The sequence below is a fragment of the Squalius cephalus genome (genome assembly GCF_949319135.1).
Source record: "Squalius cephalus genome assembly, chromosome: 19".
In the NCBI taxonomy this organism is placed as follows: domain Eukaryota; kingdom Metazoa; phylum Chordata; class Actinopteri; order Cypriniformes; family Leuciscidae; genus Squalius; species Squalius cephalus.
Genome location: NC_137140.1, coordinates 19,490,828 through 19,513,764, shown reverse-complemented (window position 1 = coordinate 19,513,764; position 22,937 = coordinate 19,490,828). Strand labels below are relative to the sequence as shown.

The window sequence follows — 22,937 nt, the reverse complement described above, 5'->3', positions numbered from 1 at the left end:
TATCCTAAGTTTCTCATACTGCAGTCTGTATCTGTGTTTTGTATTTATGTATCTAATTTTTTTTTATTGCAATTTTATTTCACAGATTAGTGTCTTGGACCTGGGGGACCGCTGGGGGGTTCAGAGGGTCAATTTTTGTTCTGTTTATTGTGAAGAAACCTTTGGGTAATTGTACAGTATGTGATCCTATCTATGAAACATCAATAAATTCGACTTTCTCCTGCCGCAGTTTGCTGTACTTTCTGCATGTCTTGATTGACAGGTGTCTCGTCCAATCAGCAGTCAGTATTCCATTCGCCACATATACATACCTTTTACGTTTTGTGTGTTTCAGATTTCTCGTTGTGTTTTCTGATTTGTCATGCCGTTATTGTTATTTGTCTCCGTTTTAAGCATATCGTTGTCGTGTAAACGTACCCTAAATGACTGGAAATGTCCGGCATACATCACCGGAGAGAAGTCTGTCATTTCAATGAAAAATCGAGTTGATCAATGACATTCTGACGATGAACTATGAGCTCAAATTTAAATAAATAAATAAATGAAATAAAACATGCATTGATGAATGGTGCACAATAAGATCAATAACATGCATTTAGAAAATAGATTTCCATTTTATCACAACAACATATTGGACATAATCATCCAGTCGAAAATAGCCATTACAGTTGGTACACATGCAGTGCAATAGTAAAGTTAGTGTCCAACCTTTCCTGCAGAAACATTAGCATCTGAATCCAAGAGTTTAACACACAAACAGTTAAGGTTTTCAATCTGTGGTCAGTGTAAGTACTGCCTGTCGCGTTTCTCTGGGTTATGTGTCCTTTAGGTGATTCATGTTTGTAAGGGGATCATTACTCTTAGAGTACCGGGCATCCTAGTGTGACTTCCTCAATCTGCTTTTGATGGTCGGCTGCTTTGACGACCTTGAAGATCAACTTTTCACGCTTAAAACGAGTTTGGTCGGCGGTGTGATGATAAATCTTATTTATTGCTCGTCTGCCCCTGTGGGAGAAGACGGAGACGTTGTGCGTGGTGGACGTTTTTTTCACAGTTGCACTGCTCCCTGTTTCAGATACATGGATCATCACAACAGACGGGTGAATCAATTACAGTGCTCAACAGTGCACATCCTCAAGAGCCATAATCAAGATGAATCGTGGTTTTGTAACTAGTGCCCCCAGACAGAGTTCAAATATCAATCGGCTCGAAACTCAGTGACTCCACGCATGGAGTTAGTGTCATCAGATCTCAAAGGGTTTTGGTGGGAGGATATTCTAGTGCAGGCCTTTATTAGAAGCTCCACTTTTCTATGTCGGGTGGAAATCCAATTCTGTGACCTTAGAGATGTATTTAGGGACTGAGAGAGAAGTATTGATTTGTAGAATTGGGACTTATCAGCTCTAACAATTCTGCACCTTTGGGAATTTTCATGGAGAAGGCAATTAAATAAGAAAAAATAACCATGATGCCAGAGGGTCAGTTTTTCTCTGCTCGATGATCTCATAGTATACATCATCCATGATAAGGTGAAATCAGAACATTTAGCTGTCTGGTAGGGAGGAAGCTTGAAGTGACTTCACTGTATAAATGATATGCATCAGTGAGACTCTCTTTAGGCGTCACCACATTGATTGAGGAATTCTCAGGTGATTAGTTGGAGAAACAATAGTAGCAACATACTACAGTTAAACCATGGCATTACATGTATGACACTTTTATCAATTCAACACAGGGTTATAATAGTCTTACATTTTAAATGTTGTTGTATTTGTCTTCAGTTTAGTGTGCACTATCATTGTTGGTTTTAGTTTGGTTATATATTGTATTTAGTTTTTATTTTAAATGTCTTTAAATGTAAAGACATTTTAAAAAGTTGTACCTTCAGACTATACTATCTAGAGGCATTTTCACATTTAATGCAAGGTGGTTGTAAAGATTTAAAGTTTTCTAATATGCCATTTCATATTATAACATATTTTATTTGATTTAGTTTTGAAGTCATGCAAATTTATTGTAGTTTAGTTTCAGTTTTCCCAGTTATGCTTATTTTCATTTCCGTATACAACTTTGAATGTGAAATGAATGTGAAAATGGATTTTAATGATGAAATAGAATAGACTATTTAAAAAAATTACAGTTGCCAAGTGCATAGGCTTTCTAGCATTAATATTAGGCTATAATAGCAACATTTAAGTAAAGGACAGTCTGTTTCGGACATTTGATTGACACATTTGACACATTATGCTACGAACTTCCCGTGCCATAAAGAATGCAACTCTATACTGAGTAGGCTAAAGGTATGAGATTTTTTAAATTTCAGTAGATTTTAGTTTCATAGTTGTTGTAGCGATAGGTTTGTTTACGGTCTGACAAATACGTGAATGGGCCATATACTGTAAGTTTTTCAAATCTGGGGATTGTTTGTGTTGCATCACCGCCCCCTTTTGTTACTTCATACACCCCTTCTTTAGTGCTCAACTGGTGCCGGCTCTGCTTGAACATGACAGTGAGTTCACTATACTCAAATGGCCTCAATATTCACCAGATCTCAATCCAATAGAGCACCTTTGGCATGTGGTGGAATGGGAGATTCACATCATGGACGTGCAGCCGACAAATCTGCAGCAACTGAGTGATGCTGTCATCTCAATATGGACCAAAATCTCTGAGAAATGTTTCCAGCACTTGTTGAATCTATGCCAAGAAGAATTAAGGCAGTTCTGAAGGCAAAATGAGGTCCAACCCGGTACTAGCAAGGTGTACCTAATAAAGTGGCTGTGAATACACTACTGTTCAAAATATCCCCCCCCCCCCACACACACACACACACTTTTTTTTCAGTGGTGATTCATTAAATTGATCAAAATGAACAGTAAATACATGTATAATGTTACAAAGATGAACTCTTGAACTTTTCATTTGAGAATCCTGAAAAAAATGATCACGTTCTCCACAAAATTATTAAGCAGCACAACTGTTTTCAACATTGATAATAATAAGAAATGTTTCTTGAGGAACAAATCAGCATATTAGAATGATTTCTGAAGGATCATGTGACACTGAAGATTGGAGTAATAGCTGCTGAAAATAAGCTTTGCCATTTCATGTATGTATGCAATATATATATATATATATATATATATATATATATACACACACACACACACACACACACACACACACACACGTGTATATTATTTGAAAACTCCGAAGTAAACTGTAATGAGGTTCAGTGACTCTCTTTCAGTGATAAAACAGCTCTCAAAGCCTCTTACTCTGGAATACATTAATCATTTCTAAAATATTCTGTGGTAAATGCTGTTCAATAAGAGGAATAATTTATGAGTTTTGTACAGGAAAGATCCACATGAGAGTATAACACTGACATGCTAATAATGATCCTTTCGAGTGTACATCCTTACCCACGGCCTTCAGTGAGGCGTATTTGTTGAGCTCTTTTGCCAATTGCTGTTGCTCATAGACATGGGACAGCTGGTTGAGGGCTGGATACTGGTGCGTTTGCATCATGTTGTTTATCTGGCCGCCTTCTGCAAACAAAACAAAACATTGTTAAAGGGTTGCATCATTATTTGGTCTTAATTTACAGATTTTTTTCAGTCATCCCTAATAATATGTCTTGCTTACTGCTGACTAGTGTCACTTGGGATTGCCACCAATAACAAAAAAGAAACAGACACCTAAAGGCTCTAAAACTTTTTGTACATACAGTAGGTCGCAGGCAGACGAAAGAAGAATCCAACTGAATGGATCTGATAATGAGCTGTGCGATGTGCGTGTGTGCGGCTAGTGTCACAACCCGGTCCAATCTGCCTCCTGTGATGTGACAGTCAAAGAATAAGTGATGGTATGTATATACAGCCGCTCTCATTGATTTCCTCCCTTGACTTCCTCCTGTTCATAGAGATGAATTGTCAGCGGTGAATGACGATCAAAGAGGTGTAACCTGCGTGGCAGAGTTGTCAGCGCAGAGCTCCTGTTGTGACTAATTAATCACTTAGCCCTGCAGCAGGGTTGCTGACACACGTCTGTACTGAGCGCCACGCAGTGAGTCATACCACACCAGACATCACACAGATTACTGCTCAACAGAGCTTCTGAAAAACACTATAGACTATACTGTACACCCATTAGCACTTAGTACGCTTCTTTTCTCTAATGTTTTTGTCAAATAATAACAGATTATTTTCCTTTGTTTTGCCGAAGAAGCGCGTGGAAAATATTATTTATTTGCTAATAGAAGTACATCGTTACATCCTTTTATGGGAATGACTCAGGGAAACGGATACTGAACACTTTGAGTGCACCAGTGGTAAAGTATTTGAGTAAAGGTCATTAGTTACTGTACTTGAGCATCATTTTGGCTACTTCAAGGATATTAGCAACTTTTACGCTCTACATTTTTAAATATGTATGTACTCTTTACTCCAATACATTTTTAATGAGTAATGTAATTATGCATTACATTTTGCATGGCACCTAACTTTTTCTGCAGCATTTTTTTTTCTGTTACAAAAGAAGCAATATCGCCATCAACAGGGCATTGAAGGTACTATATTCTGTGTGTTTTGCCCTTACTCACCCAGACTTGTCAACAAGTCTACTTTACACGAATGTGAGTGTATTAGTTGGTAGCTGCTGGTTTGCAAGTGTGTTTTATATTTGAGATGAGGACATGGCTGCTGATGAGGCCAAAACCAGCATGTCCAGTGCAAGTGGGCTTTGACTTTTTAGGCTTTAATTAGAGTTAACATTATTTTATGTATCCATAATATTGAAGAGACCATTTTGAAGGATATTGGTTCACTTATGCCCTTTTTGAGGACTTGAGCTTGACTGAGCCTGTGTCAAATGCAATATTGAAGTGTTCAGTTTTATTTCGATAAAGCTTGATGTAAGAAGTTTTAAGCTTTAGTGCCATATCTCGTTGATCAATATGCTGTAGGCATTAATATTAATATTATTCCTATTCCTATGGCTGAATTGGATCATCAAAGGTCAGCAGCGAAGACATTGGTTAATAAAGTGAGATTAAATACATAAAGTATATTTGTGTTATTTAGCATATATAATTACTGTACTGCCAGTTTGAGTAATATTCTGAATTTGCATTTGAATTTGAATCTGTTTTTGTGCAAATGAGATGAGTAAATAAAAGCTCACATTTACTTTAGAACTACAATAACCATCATGTTTACACAGCGCACACAACGCCTCTGCACTAAATCTTGATTTCTCTCAACATGGGGACAGGAGATAACTCAGATATTTTTTTGTGAATTTAAAAGCAATGCATTTCTTTACTAGTTACTTGAATTTTTTTATCTGATTACATAACTTGCGTTACCCCCAACACATGTGACACTGAAGACTGGAGTGATGGCAACTCAAATTTACTGTATTTTTGATCAAATGTAGCTTTGGTGAATATAAGTGACTTCAATTCTTCAGTTAGGGGAGCGATTTTACATGCCCTTTAAATACTTCATATCTTATTTTATTGTGTCTTTTTAATTGATTTTTGCCAGAATGTCATTTCAATACTTCATATCAAAGTCATATTTTCATTCATTTGGAAATATTCATTTGTGTACAGTAAATGTTTTGTAAGTGTTCAGCCAAAGTCCCAATGAATCACTTCTGCTATTGGCATTTAATCTTTAACAGGCAAAGGGCAAAGGTCAGCAAGACATTATTAAGTGCGATGAGTGTCCTCAGATCTGTGACCTCAGGCAAACTGTAAGTGGCGAGCTGAGCACATAATGACGTGAGTGGCGAGCCGCAGCACACCAAGTATGTATCTCAAGGTTGGCGAGATCAAAAAGAAAAATAAACTCCATGAAGTCAATCAAAGCAAATATATAATAATAATAAAAATGGAGAGATAAACACCTCTTTTTTGAAGGACATTTGTCGTTTTCTTGGGCCAAAACGTTCCTGTTAAGTATACATGCTGTTCATTTTGTACACCACAGATTTTTCGGCCTACTCTTTTGAAAATTTGACAGAAGTAGCAGTAAGTGGGAGTGATCCCATGCTTGGTTCTATTCAATTTCCTGGGTATCTTAGTGTTTGTTTTGTTTTGTGTAAGAAGCTGACTCATTTCCACTGGGAGAACTTCCTCCCAAGTGTTTGGTTGCAAATTGCCTTTACACCATCTTCTCCTTGTGCTATCGCTCTCGTCATGGCAACACACGCGTTCATGCTCTGTTTGCAGTGCATGCAGCCAGCCTCTTGTATGGGTTCCACCACCCACATGCTAAGCAAGCTCAGTGTTTGCAATTGATGGACCTTCGGTGTTTGTTCCTGTGTTGTTAAATACCCCATCTCCACTAGCCCGCCGAACAAGGAAACATTAACAAGCCCATTAATTAACAATTGTTATCTGACACTGAGGAGAAAAAGGTTTTGAGGTTTTGCTGGGATCACATCCAACTTTGGTATTAGTGGACTGCAGTGTGATCTGCTACGATGGACCAGGTTTAAAAACGTGGATGTAAAACGGCCCATAACAGCCCACAGCGGATCATCCCTGTAATACAGACCTTAGTATGTTTGTCAGTCAAAGTTTAACGGTAACAGTGGCATCTGTTGTATTTTGTGACACTTCGCTAACAGCTGTGTGCAGCACAGCTTTTGATGTCATCTATATCTCTCTCTCTCTCTCTCTCTCTCTCTCTCTCTCTCTCTCTCTCTCTCTCTCTATATATATATATATATATATATATATATATATATATATATATATATATAAGCTTTGAGCTATCTATGTATATAAGCTTTGAGGGAAGGATGATACTTAATGAAATGAACTGTAAAATATCCTAAGGAAAATATTCAGTGAGACGACAGCTTACAGCAGTTGCTGTTTTCAGCAAATGTGAAGAGAGATAAGCATAATCACTGATTTTTAAGAGTGGTGACAGCCGAGTTGATTACAGAGTTTTTTTTTTTTTGTTAGGAGGTAATGAAAGACTATATATATAAGAATATATATATATATTACATGGCTTGGTTGAATTCCAATGTAGAATGCGGTCTGTTATTTCTTGATAACAGACCGCTGCGAAGTATAACAGACCGTTGCCATGAAAAACAGAGCATTGCTATGGACGCGGAACGGACTATTTTCTTTAGCGGAAGCAATACACTTTTTAAATCAATATTTTGTGTCAAATTATTTATTTATTTTGTAGGTAGCCATGTAATAAGCGGGAAAATGTATAGCGAGGCGGTTGTTATAGTGAATTACAACCCCTTTCAGACTGATTCAAGACCCCTCCGTTTCGCGTCGGGGTCCCATTCAGCCTGTCGGGGTTGTTATTAGCTATAACAACCGCCTCGCTATACATTATCCCTTACATATATATATATATACGTATATATACAGGTGCTGGTCATATAATTAGAATATCATCAAAAAGTTTATTTATTTCAGTAATTCCATTAAAAAAGTGAAACTTGTATATTATATAGACTCATTACATACAAAGTGAGATATCTCAAGCCTTTATTTGTTATAATTTTGATGATTATGGCTTACAGCTTGTGAAAACCACAAAATCAAAATCTCAGAAAATTAGAATATTACATGAAATCACACAGTAATTACACAGTGATACCATGGTCATTGAACCAGGTTTTGGTTCTTTTGGCAGTGTGGGCAGGTGCAAATCCTGCTGGAAAATGAAGGAAGCATGAAGTGCTCTGAAAATGTCCTGGTAGACGGCTGCGTTGACTCTGGATTTAATAAAGCACAGTGGACCAAAGTCCTCTTTTCTGATGAGAGCAAATTTTGCATCTCATTTGGAAACCAATGTCCCAGAGTCTGGAGGAAGAATGGGGAGGCACACAATCCAAGATGCTTGAAGTCCAGTGTGAAGTTTCCACAGTCTGTGTTTGGGGAGCCATGTCATCGGCTGGTGTTGGTCCACTGTGCTGTCCACTCAACGCAGCCGTCTACCAGGACATTTCCAGAGCACTTCATGCTTCCTTCAGCAGACAAGCTTTGTGGAGATGCTGACTTCATTTTCCAGCAGGATTTGCACCTGCCCACAATACCAAAATAACCCAAACCTGCTTCAATGACCATGGTATCACGGTGTGATTACTGTGTGATTTCATGTAATATTCTAATTTTCTGAGATTTTGATTTTGTGGTTTTCATAAGCTGTAAGCCATACTCATCAAAATTATAACAAATAAAGGCTTGAAATATCTCACTTTGCATGTAATGAGTCTATATAATATACAAGTTTCACTTTTTGAATGGAATAACTGAAATAAATCAACTTTTTGATGATATTCTAATTATATGACCAGCACCTGTACGTATACACACACACACACACACACACACACACACACACACACACACACACACACGCATTCACACAAACAGTTATGAATTAAAAATTAATGATTGGTATTTGGTTATTGGAAATTTGTTGATAAGTCATTGGTAAATCTTCATGCTTAATAAAAAAAATGGTTTGATTAAGTTAAAATCAGCCAATTGGCTTATTTTATATTCTAGCTTGTCATCGTTTTAACAAATGTTTTCATTTGTCACACTTCTGACTTGGCTAGATCAGAAATTTGAATATGAATATACATCATCAAAGATCACAAGCAAACACTAATCACCATTATAGTGACTTAAAAACAATTACAGTGGTAAACAATTACATTTCTTACACTGGCATATATCTGACTACGGTAATTTATTGTAAAATAATACTCATCAAATTTCTAGCAATTTTTTACTAGTTAAAAAACAACATGCTATTTTTATGATCCCTCTTAAAATTATAAACAGTTTTCAAGGTATATGTAAACTTATAACCACTACTATACTCTTTGTGCAGGGACAAATTTGATTACTATTTTACTGACTTGATTAACTTGACCAGTTCTATTTGGCACTATTAACAACACCCATTCAAACAGACAGATAGCAGCAGCAGCCGGATAGACGTATAAGCTGCTCTGAAAAAGTTAGGTCACAATTCATTTTGAATGTGAGAAGAGAGCACAATCCTGTGAAACTGCTGCATATGAGCGATAGAGAAGCAGTGTGTGTGTATGAAAGCTGTTTGCTTCTATCATGATCCGCTATTGTGCTTTAAATGGGCACTAAATCAGAGTGGCAGAGCATTTTCTTCCTTTAAAAATGAGGTCAAAGTGCACTTGATCATAAAAATTTGTTTTCTTGACTTCTGTGCACATCTACTCCACACTGAATGACAAGAGGAGAAAGATATATTGTATGTATATATATATATATATATATATATATATATATATATATATATATATATACTCCTAAACTAACATGATCAAATAAATGGGCGAATGATGATAAAAAGGTAGACAATAAAATATACAGTGTAAACCATGTTAAACATCCGTAAATGTGCCAACTCTTAGAGAGTGTGAGATTGGACTGCTTGGTGTTATAAACACTGATGTCCTCATTATCCACTCCATATGTTTATTTGCTCACTAGTGCTCATTAGACATGCAGGATGCTGCCTCTCATGAGAGAGCGCCACAGAAATCCACACAGAGTCATTACCAACAACCTACAAATGTCAGAGTATTGTTTCATTTCAAACTGCCTGAAAGTCAGACAAAAGATGTAGCACGATATATTTCAGATCCACTGAGCTGATATGAGAAAGAGTGTTAATTAAAAATGAGAAACTGCCAGGCACTCAAAATGAAAAGAGTATGTGGAAATCTGATTGTGAAAATAATGTATACAGGATTCAATGATAAGAATTTTTTAGTTCAGATTTTTCAAACCCACCACAAATATGAAGGATAACTAATAACACTAAGATAGATGCTATTTACACTAAGTAAAAATTGCAGTATTTTCTTTGCACAAAGTGTAAATAGTAGTTAGATGCTATTTATTCTTTGTGCAAATAGTGGCAGTATATTATAAAACAGTATGCAATAATAACAACTTTCAGTGGTTATATTTATTAAAATCATAAATGAATGCAGTCTTTTTGGGACATTAATTCGCCTTGTTACCAAAGGCCTCCCCTACCCACCCTCTAACCCTACCTGATAAACACTTTATTCCCACACCGTTTGACACTTTATTTCCACTTTTCGAATATTTTCTTCATTTTTATTTAAAACAATCGCCTCTTTGAGCTGATATGCGATGGGAAAGGGAGAAGAATGAGACTGGAAAAAGACGGATTCGTGTTAAAAGCTGACGCAACAAGTTGGGCTATTTGCCCTTGGTTTAAATAGACACTCTGATAAAAATATATGCATGTTTTTAAATTATAACTCAGTTAAATCAATTAATAATACAGTAACACAGTTTTGCATTAACAGATTTTATGCAATTTGTCTATCCTATTCAAGCCATTCTTTCTAACTGATGCTCCCAAAACTTATTGTACTAGGGCCTAATGATGGAATGAAACAGCAAAAAACTGGTTTCGCAATTAACTAATTAAAATTAATCTGAAAAAAGGGATCCAATCTAACTCTTGCATGACAAGCTAATATCTATTGAAGATAAATGAATATATGTCTCCATAAACATCTGTCTAGATTAAAAGCAGCCAATTGATCATTTTGATGGAGTGCTATGAGTGAAACAACATCGGATTTAGTTTTTAAATGCATTCAAGGCCAGGTAATGGACAAAGGTTCTGAAGGTAATCTATTACAGGTTTAAAATGCGACTACTCGTATTATGTAAGGAAAGATCCAGGCACCGCCTGAACACCACTGATAGTCTAAATGCTCCACTGAGTCAGATAAGGAACCCAAATATCATTCAGCCAACTAAATCCCCTTGAAAAGCACCGTCTTTTTTGAAAGAATGCAAGGGTTTGCAGAACAACTCTGTCATGCCACCCTGTCTCGCTCCAGCACCCTATAGTTAATACATTACTGGCCTGAAAAAGATGTAGCACCTTAAGTTATGCATGGGTGTTTTCCTTCTTGTATCTGGGTCAGAAGCCTCCTGTGTGTCTAAAACAGCAAACTGCCACCGCTGGACAGTGCTGTGCTATTATAATAGACGTCTGGTTTAGGAAAATCATTACGCTTTCATTTGACAGCTTCTACTACACAATTTCTGATGAGAAAAGTCAAAATTGCTCTGCTCTCCAGGAAACAATTAAATCAAGAGGATAGCCATCAACTGAATGGGACAGCAAACGCGTCGTATGTGCCCTGTGTTCACTGCAGCTGCTGATTCGTAAAATGTCACCACTTTGATTTGAGAGATCCATCTGTCCTTGTTAGACACATGATGGATGGACTATAATGCCCTTTCACTTTGATTTGAGGTTTGTGTGTGCATGGATAAAGACAAAAATATGCTCTAAGAACGTTTTGCTAACTTCCCATTAAGTATGAAAATGTTATTTCTAAATGTTCAAAACATCCAATTTTTTAAAATGTTTTAAAACCTTTTTTTTTTGGTTATGTGAACATTAGAAAAACATTAAGGGAGTGTTTTCTCTATTTGATCATTTTGCATGTATTATAGGAACATTACCTTTGAATGAGTACATACTAGTAATGTTTAAAAACATTAGACTTATGTCCAACTAAATTTTTTTTAACGTTATTAAAGATCTATCTATCCATCCATCCGATAAACCTATAAACTCTGAAGGTGTCACGTCTGATCTGTGTTAGTTTTTTGCTTGAGTTGGACTTTGAGTTGGTTTTGCACTGTTTCCTTTGTCGTAGTTCATAGCCGTTTTTCAATTCTTTTCTGTACTTGTGTTCTTGTGGACTTGTGAAATGTCATCAGTCGCTGCCCAAGTACTGTTTCAATTCAACGTTCACATCCAAGTACAGTTCAAACCCCGGGTGTGTTCAATCTCTGCCTCTTTTATCAAAGATGCATGGAGAGGTGACTTGTGCGGACTTGAAACAGCCAGGTATCATAGAAAGCTATGGTGCTTTTCAACTATAAAGCGTCAATGGTGGAGAAGAAAACCATCATAACTGTACCGTTGTACTATAGCGCTGACTTTACGTTTGCCTAAATTGTTTGCTTGTCTTTATTTTCTATTGTATAGCTTCTTATACTTTATACTTATACTTAAAGACTGAACACAGAGGAACTAAATACACAGAGGTAACAAACTAAATGATGTGCTGTGGTGGAAGATTAGTGTCCATGGGAACAGATGAGTGGTGGGAAACAAAGACAAAGAAACGTGACTGATGACAACAAACTGAAAGTCCATGAAAGTTAAACTAAGAGTGAGTCCAGATACCCGTGACAACAGTGAAGATAATCAGGGTATATATGCACATATCGCCTGAACCACATAGAGTATTAATATGTTTCATATATTGCAGTGAAGATAGTCAATGTACCTGTTGCCTGAACCACATTTGTGTGGCTATTAATATGAAAATGAAAAGAGGCAGGGTGGTGTTGTATAACATATTTCGTTTTATTGTAAATATATATACAGATAACTGGAGTGTAGCTATAGAGCAAGCTGAGTGACGTTATCAATCGCGCTGCTGTACGATTTGCAGAATTACCGTACTTGCGTTCTCGGGAGTTAGTACTCATGAGTCGAACTTGCCAAGTCTAAACTACCAAGGACGCAAGTCAGAACTATTGAGAAACGGCTCATCAGTTTCCATGCTTTTTGATTTGGCCCTCATGTGTCACACCTGTGTCTAGTTAATCATCTTGTTTAGTCCCTAGTTTGTCCCTGTGTATTTATAGGCATGTTTTGTCTTTATCTTCTAAAATGTGTTGTTCTGGGGTCCGTTCTTCGTACGTCGCTAACTCACTTAGCTGGATTTGATTGTTGGCGATTTGGCATGATCTTGGATTGTTTGGTTCTTCAACGCTCATCCTGGACTTGCTGTCATAGCAACATGTGCGCAAACTTAAAGCTGCTCGGGAGCAGGCTTATTTCATGTTAACAGGATTAGATCCCGGCTTCATAAGCGGAGCTGATACGGGAAGTCCAGCGCAGCGCGATAGTGCACTTTCTTTCTGAGATATATATTTTTTCTCGTGATTGGTGAGATTGTCGTTTTTTGTCGCTTTTATGTTTAAAAAACAGTTTTAGTTTGTTTGTTTTTTGTGGCATTTCCAAGCCACTTAAGACCCAATGTTGTAAAGCAGTTTTTTTGTTTTTTTTAGGCTATCATAATTTTTTATGAAGATCATATAATCATGACCATGCCGATTACAGATATGTCACTCAGGCTTCACTAACGTGATTGGTACCATAGACTATAGGCTACCATAGACTGCCATCAAGGCCTCAATGAAGGGGATTATGTGAACAGAAAGGGGATTCACATTGTAAATGTGCAGCCCAGTTACTACTGTGATTCTTAATATTCCAGATTAGTAATATTATATCAAATTAAAAAAAGGCAGTTGACTAAAATCTTCCATATCACAAATGTGACCCTGGATCACAAAACCAGTCTTATGTTGCACGGGTATATTTGTGGCAATAGCCAACAAAACATTGTATGGGTCAAAATTATAGATTTTTCTTTTATATCAAAAATCATTAGGATATTAAGTAAAGATCATGTTCCATGAAGATATTTTGTAAATTTCCCACCTTAAATATATAAAACATTTATTTTTGTGAATGGATGCAGCACTATCGCCAATAGAAATGGACAACTTTAAAGGCGATTTTCTCAATATTTCGTTTTTTTTGCACCCTCAGATTCCAGATTTTCAAATAGTTGTATCTCGGCCAAATATTGTCCTATCCTAATAAACCATACATCAATGGAAAGATTATGTATTCAGCTTTCAGATTATGTATAAATCTCAATTTTAGAAAAAATAGACATAAGACTGGTTTTGTGGTCCAGGGTCACAAATGTGAAAGCAAAATGGCCAGGATCTGTGCATGACTTAAGAATTTTCAGAGATTCACATTTATGCACATTATTTGAAAGTGGTAAGAAAAGTTCCACAATTAAATATCAAGCTCACTGTATTACATACACTCTTGCAAAAGAGGTTTTAAATCTCAATGAGATCATCTGGTTAAATAAAGGTTAAATAAAAAATAAAAAAAACTTATGCTGATCCTAACAGAACTGCATTTTTTCATAGGTGATTATGACATGTTCCTGCCTGCAGACAGGTGTTTTATGACCCCATTCCCTGACCCAAACCAGTTACAATGCAGCTCTAGCCAGGACAAGGGCACACAATGAAATGAACTTTGGCTAACTAAAGGGAAGATTTCAGTCTGAAAAGTCTGAGGGTTGCACACCTGACAGGGCCTGTGACATTGTTGCATGTGCCATATTACACAACATTGCCAAAAAAAAAACACTTTTCATTAAATGTTTAATAAAAGACAAATATGCTTAGTTCCTTGAGTTTTATTTCAATTGTTCTTTGTAAAGAAAAGCCAGAGCTCAAGTGCCTGCAACAAGAGATATTAGACACATGCCTCATGCAACAAATACAAAGGAAAAGTTGGCTATACACTGCCCACCTGTAGGCCTACTGTATGTCTCCTCTGTCTGTGCAGACTCTTCTGTAGGCCTTTCTGTAGATGTGGAATCCGGCAACTTATATTGCAGCCATAAAGCATACAAGTATAAATGAAGTAAAGTTATTTATGCACTTGCAGGTAGGCTAGTTCCTCCATATGACAGTTATCTGAGAGGGTTTATTCACTGTCCAGTGCAATGGAAACAAATGGACATTACAAAGTCTTATACTTTCTTTCCTTTGGAAAATTAGAAAATGTCCACTTACTGCACATATTTCAGCCACCACTTTCTTGGGAACAGATACAAGTGTGTATTATGTAAAAGTGCACAAAAGAGGAAAACACAATGTCATTACAATGAACTACACTGGGGAAAAATGTGGCAAAATATTTTTACATTAACATAAGTTTATCAGTTTTCACTTTCACAAGTCAAAGCAATTCATCATTACTCAAGATTTAACAGTTGAAATGACTATACAGCCTTAATTTAATGCAGCAAAAATTATTTTACAGTGTAGGCTACTAAGATCTTTTCTATTTTTTTCTCAGCCTTTTTCTTGGTTGCTTTTATAATCAGACAACCATTTATTTAACAGTGCCTTTTATAAAAGAGACTATAACTAAAAATTACCATTATGTAGAATAATTTTGTACTTCACTTTTATTTGTTCCCATGTTCTAGTATGGTGACTGACATTACAATGCACAAAGTAATTATGCAATTATTAAAATACAAAAATATAGGCTAATAAGTGATAAAAACATCTAACATGGCCACTTCTAACGGATTTAAATTGTCTGCTACTTTTTGCCAGCCCTCTCTCCTGGCTTTTGCAGACTTTGAGGTGTTCCCTGGCGTTTTGATTAAACATTAAAATTCCGAATAAACTTCGACTATTAGTTCTTGCTCTGCTGAGGAGAAAAACTGAGCGCGCTCTTTGGCCACGCTGAGCAGCCAATAGCAGCGTTGCTGATCAATGTTTCTACTATCGATACATATCCCCTTTTAACCAGCGCATGAACGCGCAATTATCTCAGATAACCCAATCCAGCTATACTAATCATATCCGGCAAGTGTGTTCGAAGAACCGAGTTAGCCAGATCATGATTCGCACGATGATATCATCTTGGATGTGTAATTTGATCTCGGATGTAATAAGCAACGTACGAAGAACGGGCCCCTGTTTCCTGTATTTTTGTTTCCAGATAACAAGTGTAATTTTGAGTTTGTTTTGATTAAAGAAAAGCAAATAGGGTTTTGGGTATCATTTGAATTTTAGCGATTCCAAAATGGTAAAAAAAAAAATTAAGTCATATATTTAGATATCAAACATATTTATTCTTTGTCTTTGCAGCTGAATACCATGGAAAAAATCAGCAGCCTAGAGAACAACTAACTAATAACCTAGACTTATATAAATTTCAAACATTATTAAAGACAAGTACAGTCAGTAATACAACAATAAAAAATAAGCAAATTAGCAATAGCACAAATAAATACTGAACAAAGTTCATCAATTGTAATTAAATGTAAAATAACACAGCACAGTTTTCTTTTTATAAATAAAATATAGATTAATCCTTATTAAATTTACAAAAGTTATTCAGTCAAGACCAGTGAGTGATTTCCTTTTGTTCTTTGATTAACAGTAATGACAGACAGCAGAAGGTTTATTAGGCTGCTGTCACTTTAAGACCCAATACAAGTATACAATACACTGTTACACACGTTCTTAACTGTTTACGCTCACTTAAGACAAAACCGACTGTGTTTACGAGGATATTTTGACATAATTCTGTGTGTATTTGTGCACTGTTCTGGATATGCCTAGCACAGAAAACAGTGTGCGAGTGCTGTATTGAGATCTCTTTTGCGTCTTCTTGCACTTGAATGCAACACACAGGAACTGATAAGTGGAATACAATTTTTAATTTTATAACAATTATCCAATTCCTGATCTCAAGTATTGAGAGTCCAGAATGGCAGCACAGATGAAAGGTTTGTTTGAGCAGCACCCTCTACTGTACAGGCGTGAATTTGCATTTGCACTTTTGGGGCCCTATCTTGCACCCAGCGCAATTGACTTTGTACACCGACGCATGTATCATTCCTATTTTGCACCCGACGCACAGAGGACTTTTCCCTCCACAGACGCACGTCGGTTAACTAAAAAAATACACTTGCGCTCCCGGGGGCGGTTCAGCGCAAAGAGGAGGCGTGTTCCGGCGCAAACGTTCCCTCATGCTATTTTGCAGGTTTAGAAAACAATTCCGCCACTGACCGAAAAAAAATAGTTTAAAGTCAGTGGTGCGTTGCGCATGTTATTCATATGCTATTTTAAGGGCGCATGCTTGGCCATAATCAATGTAGAGTGCACAATGCGCATACACTTTGCTTATCTCATCTACACACAGACGCAGCAGGTTTCATTTTTGCAAATCATACATTATTACGATAGATAGATAGATAGATAGATAGATAGATAGATAGATAGATAGATAGATAGATAGATAGTTTATTATAAAAGCATACATCAAGCTTACACATTTACCCAAATTATCATGCGCCTGTTTAATCGAAGTTAATTTGGGTGTGTTTCTCCATCCACAACGTCCCTGACGAGAACGTCGGTCTCCTCGGCTGTGAACCGCTCCTGGCGTGCGCCTGGCAAATCCGCCGTTATAATAGCAATCCGCCATGGAACAAGCGCACCTGCTCTTAAAGAGAATGTGAGATGTCGCTCTGATTGGTTTATTTCACGTTATGCCCAAACCACACCTATGAATAATGAAGCTACTTCAGACCAACCCATTTTAGATTTGCGTCGGGCACAAGAGTCATTTATCCCGCCGGTATAATAGCAACAGCGCCCGGGACCCGCCCACAAAGTTACTTGCGTTTTGCGCTTGATACTTGCGTTTCAGACCGTTAAAATAGGTGAAAGGGCCTTTACCTTACACTTGCCAAAAACAGAACTTTTGTTGCCCAGCCCAGATGAGAAAAAGTAACGCAAAAGTGACGTAACTCATTGCTTTCCATAAAAAGTAACCAAGTAATGCAAATCAGTGCATTTCAGGGAGTAAAGGAATAAAGGAATTTTTAAAGTTTACAGTTGTTTACATCGCTAGACCAAAGTCAAACCTACAACAAAGAGATCATTTTGAGATTTTAGCAGGTGGAGAAAAATGTGTTTGCATCTGCTATACCATATGTCTGTCAATCAAACCTGCGCCATCTGTTTTGATACCCCATTTATTACTATACATTTACTACGATTTATCTGTGTGGCATCCACTTCTAACCATCCACTGCAATAGCATCTGTCTGAAAATCCCCAGACTCCTCAGGGTGTTTGAGGTTAAATATGTCAAGGTTATCACAAAGCACATAGACTGAGAACAAGTCAACAATGTGACTATAAGATACCTTTCCAGTTTCTCATTAAAGATGCAGGAGGGTATTTCGGGAGCTGCACATCCCTCTGGGATGGAGATGGCAGAAGGGCATCTGAGCTCGCAAGTGATATCTTCTGCAAATCAGAGAGGACTATTCTCTGCGTGTCTCCCACTTGCTCTTGACATTAGCAAAGTGCAGCCATGGCAGGAAGAGGGAAGCACAGTGATTGCCAGATGTCAAGTATCAGCGCCCGTGAGACACTCATTGCCCTCTCTGGGACACCATTGTTTTGTGGCTTTTGTTGTACGCTGTGTGTACGACTGAGGATGTGGACAGTGGGGTCATATAAGGCTATTGCTAATTAAGTCACAATTTGGCTTTTGTCTTCGGGTGTTTGAGAAAACAATGACTGGCAATTTTATTTGTGATGAATAAAGCATGATCTTTAGCAGTGAATATTCTGTAAAATAAAACAGAATAAGCATTTCAAATGAAAAGGAACCTAAAACCTTTTCTTTAAACCTTTTAGTTAAAAAAATGACTTTCATTGGTTTAGTGCAGAGGTTTTCAAACCGGGGTCCTCCGGGAGTGTGCGAGTTAAAATATGTTAAAATAATATGTTGTTGTAAAAAAGTACATAAATAAAGTTTGAAAAGGGAGTATTTAAACTAGGTCTCTTAATGCATTTTACTCATTGAATAGCTGGTTTAAATGTCCTGCTCACTGCATCACTCAAACTACCTCAGATAGTTGCTACTCTTTCCAAATGGGCGTATACCTCAGTGTATGGAAGTTTGGGAGCTGTGCGGTTGAATTTATTTATATCAAATATATTGTCGAGATCACATTTTCACGAAGTCCAAAGTGCTCTAGTGATCTACACAGCCTCTTCCAGGCCTCCTCTCTTATTCTCTCATTTGGCATTATTTTCCAATAGAAGGATCATTCCAGGATATGAAACAGGGTGACAGCAGCAGTATTGGAGAAACGGTGCTGCAAGGCGAAGGATCTCGTGCCGTTAAATGAAAAAGACTGATGCCAAGGCACGCAGTTCTTCCAAGGGTGAACAATCCATGTAAAAGGTAATCTCATATGGAACCTCAATATCCCTTTTAGAAAAGTTTGAAGCTCTTTTGCCAATGGAGAGCATGAGAACATGAGAGTTCAAGAGATGAGAAGCTTAGAAATATCAAACATCATGGCAGGATTACAGCGAAACACACTTGCAATGTTACAGCAGAGAAAGCTTTGCAAAAAACATCTGTTAATTGGATATATAAAAGTAAACCATTTTGTGGATATGCCATGGTGACGTCATTGTCTTGGAAACAACATGTGGCTTTGTCACCATGAAATCAAAATGAACAATTCATATTTTTTATAGAATATTGCAGTATTTACTATAAATGGTTTATCCATGGCATGCACGTCGTTATTTTTAATATTTTAGAAATTTTAGTTATTTTAAAATAACTTCCCTCCCTCTTGCAACGACATCTCTTCTCTGATGACAAACTGTCAATCACAAGAGATCACAGCAAATTGCAAACCACAATGATCCCATCAGAACCCGATGGACAAAGTCCCGTCCTACATTTTTTTATTTTTTTGGAAAGCCGTTTCACTCAGATATACACTGCCGTTCAAAAGTTTGGGATCAGTACGATTTTTCAATGTTTTTAAAATAAGTTTCTTCTGCTCACCAAGGATTTGATCCAAAAAATTTGAAATATTACAATTTAAAATAACTGTGTTCTATTTGAATATATTTTAAAATTTAATTTATTCTGGTGAATTTTCAGCACCGTTACTCCAGTCCTCAGTGTCACATGACAAATGTCTTTACAGTCACTTTTGATCAATTTAATACATCCTTGTGGAACAAAAGCATTACTTTCTTTAAAAAAAACTTACTTTTGAACAGTATTGTATAATGTTACAAAATACTTCTATTTCAGATAAATGCTGTTCTTTTGAACTTTCTATTCATCAAAGAATCCTGATTTTTTTTTTCTTTTCAACATTGATAATAATCAGATTTTTTTCTTGAGCAGAAAATAAGCATATTTAGAATGATTTCTGTAGGATCATGTGACACTGAAGACTGGAATAATGATGCTGAAAATTCAGTTTTATCATCACAGGAATAAATTACATTTTAAAATATATTAAAACAGAAAACAAGTATTTTAAATTGTAATAATATTTCACAATATTAATGTTTTTACTGTATTTTTTTATTAAATAAATGCAGCCTGGGTGAGAATAAAGACTTCTTTCAAAAATATCAAAAAATCGTACTTTTGTGTACAACACAATATGAAAGAAAAGACTATTGCAACTTCTGCGTCGTGTCAACTTTAACTTTCCTGCTATTAGTTAGGCCAGTGGTTCTTAACTGGTGGGTCACAACCCAAAAACTGGATACAGCACGTGTTTGACATGCTCTCATTCATTTCTTGCATATTCTTTATTCCCTTTTGGTATTTTCAAAAAGAAGTAGGACAGGAAACAAGCACAACAACTGAGGGGATATCCTAACCAATAGCGGATAGAGACTCGACCCTGATCGCAGGTCTGTTCTGAAAGAAACATTTAATTCATCAACCTACAATTGTGCATACTTAGGACAGCAAACATAAATAGGCTTTTAAAAAGGAAAAGAAAATGCTTGATATATCTATTGTTCCTAATGTCAAAGGCTGTGCATATACAATCAAACTCGGCACAGGATTTTGGTGCAATTTAATTTGTCAGCTGGTAAAAGCAGCAGCCAAATGAAACAGATGCCAATAGGTTGCCTGACATGCTCTCATCCTCGAAAAACAAGAACAAAACCTATGTAAAGAAAAACAATTGACGAAGATAATCTTAGGCAACTGTGGGTTCAAGGATAAATTACACTTTTTTTTTTACAAAATTGTTAGATTTCCTATTATAGGAAGTCCCTTATGCTCACCAAGGCTGCATTTAATCAAAAATACAGTAAACACAGTAATATTAATCCATTCTCCATACCTCTTATCCTTTCTATGGCTCACACACCACAGATATTCATACTCTCACTCATAACTATGGGCAGTTTTTGTTTTTCAATTCCAATTTCAATATCCTGCATGTCTTTAGTACCTGGAGCAAAAAGCTCGCTGACACGGAGAGAACATGCAAACTCCACACAGAAAGACATCCTGGCTCAGCCGGAACTACTACTCACTGAGCCAACGAGCCACCCAAAACAGTAATATTGTGAAATATGATTACTGTTTAAAATAACTCATTTCTATTTTAAAATGCAATTTATTCCTGTGATGGCAAAGCTGAATTTTCAGCATCATTACTCCAGTGTTCAGTGTCACATGATCCTTGAGAAATCATTCTATCATGCTGATTTGGTGCTCAAGAAACGTTTTTATTATTATTATCAATGTTGAAAACAGTGCTGAAAAATATTTTTGTGGAAACTGATCTTTTTCTTTCAGCATTTTTATTATTAATTTCTAACTACATTACTATACAAATATATTAACTACACAATCATTGATTTGAAGGGAAATTATCTATTTACTTATGCACAGTTTTAATACTTTGGTGTTGGGTGGCCACTCTGTGCCCAATTTAAAATATGGGTCCTGAAGCGAAAACAGTTGAGAGCCACTGAGTTATATTGATTGAATGAATAATAATGAATAATAATACAGCTATAATGATCTTTGTTTAATGTGTTATGCTCCTGAGATGGCTGTGGGCCTCCGATCTCTCTCTCTCTCTCTCTCTCTCTCTCTCTCTCTCTCTCTCTCTCTCTCTCTCTCTCTCTCTCTCTCTCTCTCTCTAGACTTTTATACTCTCTGTGTTAAAATATGGCACTTTAAAACACTAGAGAGTGTCAAAGAGTCAAAATGGCAGGAGATGTTTGGGCTGAACGCTTCCCCTAAAGGTAGCTGGCGGTCCGTGTACAAACCACCTCTTGAACAGAGATCTCTTCAGTGGAGAATTGTACACGGGATTATAGCTACGAACAGATACAGACAGAGCACATTTTGACCCACAGGCAGGGAGGGGTTGTCCTTTATGTGGAGTGCAGGAAACCGTTTTTCATTTGTTTTTAGAATGTGAAAGGCTTCAACCACTTTTCTGTAGATTGGAAAAGTGGTGTAAAACTCTGGGAGTTTTTACACCGATTTCTTTCATTTATGGACCAAAATATAGTCGTAATAAGGGAAGTTCATGTTTAATTAATTCATTTTTTATTTGGGCAGGCAAAACTGGCCATGTGGTTGTCACGGAAAAAAAAATTTGAGTGGTGATGGATCAACTGATGTGGTGTCCATTTTAAAAGGTTTATTAAAATCTCACATTAAAATTGAATTTACTTTTTATAAACTGGTCAAAGACATTGAAATGTTTAAATATAAATGGGAATAAATCAATGCATTTGTGATGTTGATAATGATGGCTGCTTGGAAATGTATACTTAAGTGTATCTGTGTTTGAAAAGGATTATTATTAATTTTTTTATTTTTTTATTTTTCCTCTTTCTCCTGGAAACATTGTTAATGTGAAAAGTTAATGTTTTTTTTTAACAAAATGTTTTTTTTGTAAATAAATAGACCTTTAAAAGTCAAAGTCTCTCTCTCTCTCTCTCTCTCTCTCTCTCTCTCTCTCTCTCTCTCTCTCTCTCTCTCACTCACTCACTCACTCACTCACTCACTCACTCACTCACACCCACACACCCACAAAGGAACCTATTAACAGCACTGATTCAAACCGCCGATCATCAGATCCATCCACCGTCACACCTGTTTTACAATTAATGCCAGTCATTGCTTTTGGGGGAAATTTGCCATCACTATAAAATCAGAATAACATTGTAAGTCTGTCTCTGTTGCTCATTATACATTCTAACCTGAGTCCTGCCCCTGCTGTCTGGGATTTCACTTAATGAAGGAGAATTTAATCATAAACACATTCTCATTTTCACTGTGGTGTTTGATGGAGTGGCACTCATCCACAATCAC

General features: G+C 36.6%; 1 protein-coding gene across 1 annotated transcript in view; it reads right to left on the bottom strand.

The window, feature by feature from the left end:
* The window catches only part of shisa9a (shisa family member 9a), a 36,095-nt gene that overhangs the window by 2,900 nt on the left and 10,258 nt on the right, over positions 1 to 22,937 (bottom strand). The window contains exon 3 of the mRNA XM_079851260.1: positions 3,426 to 3,551. Within this exon, the coding sequence (XP_079707386.1) occupies positions 3,426 to 3,551 (126 nt within the window). The remainder of the gene's footprint in view (positions 1 to 3,425; positions 3,552 to 22,937) is intronic.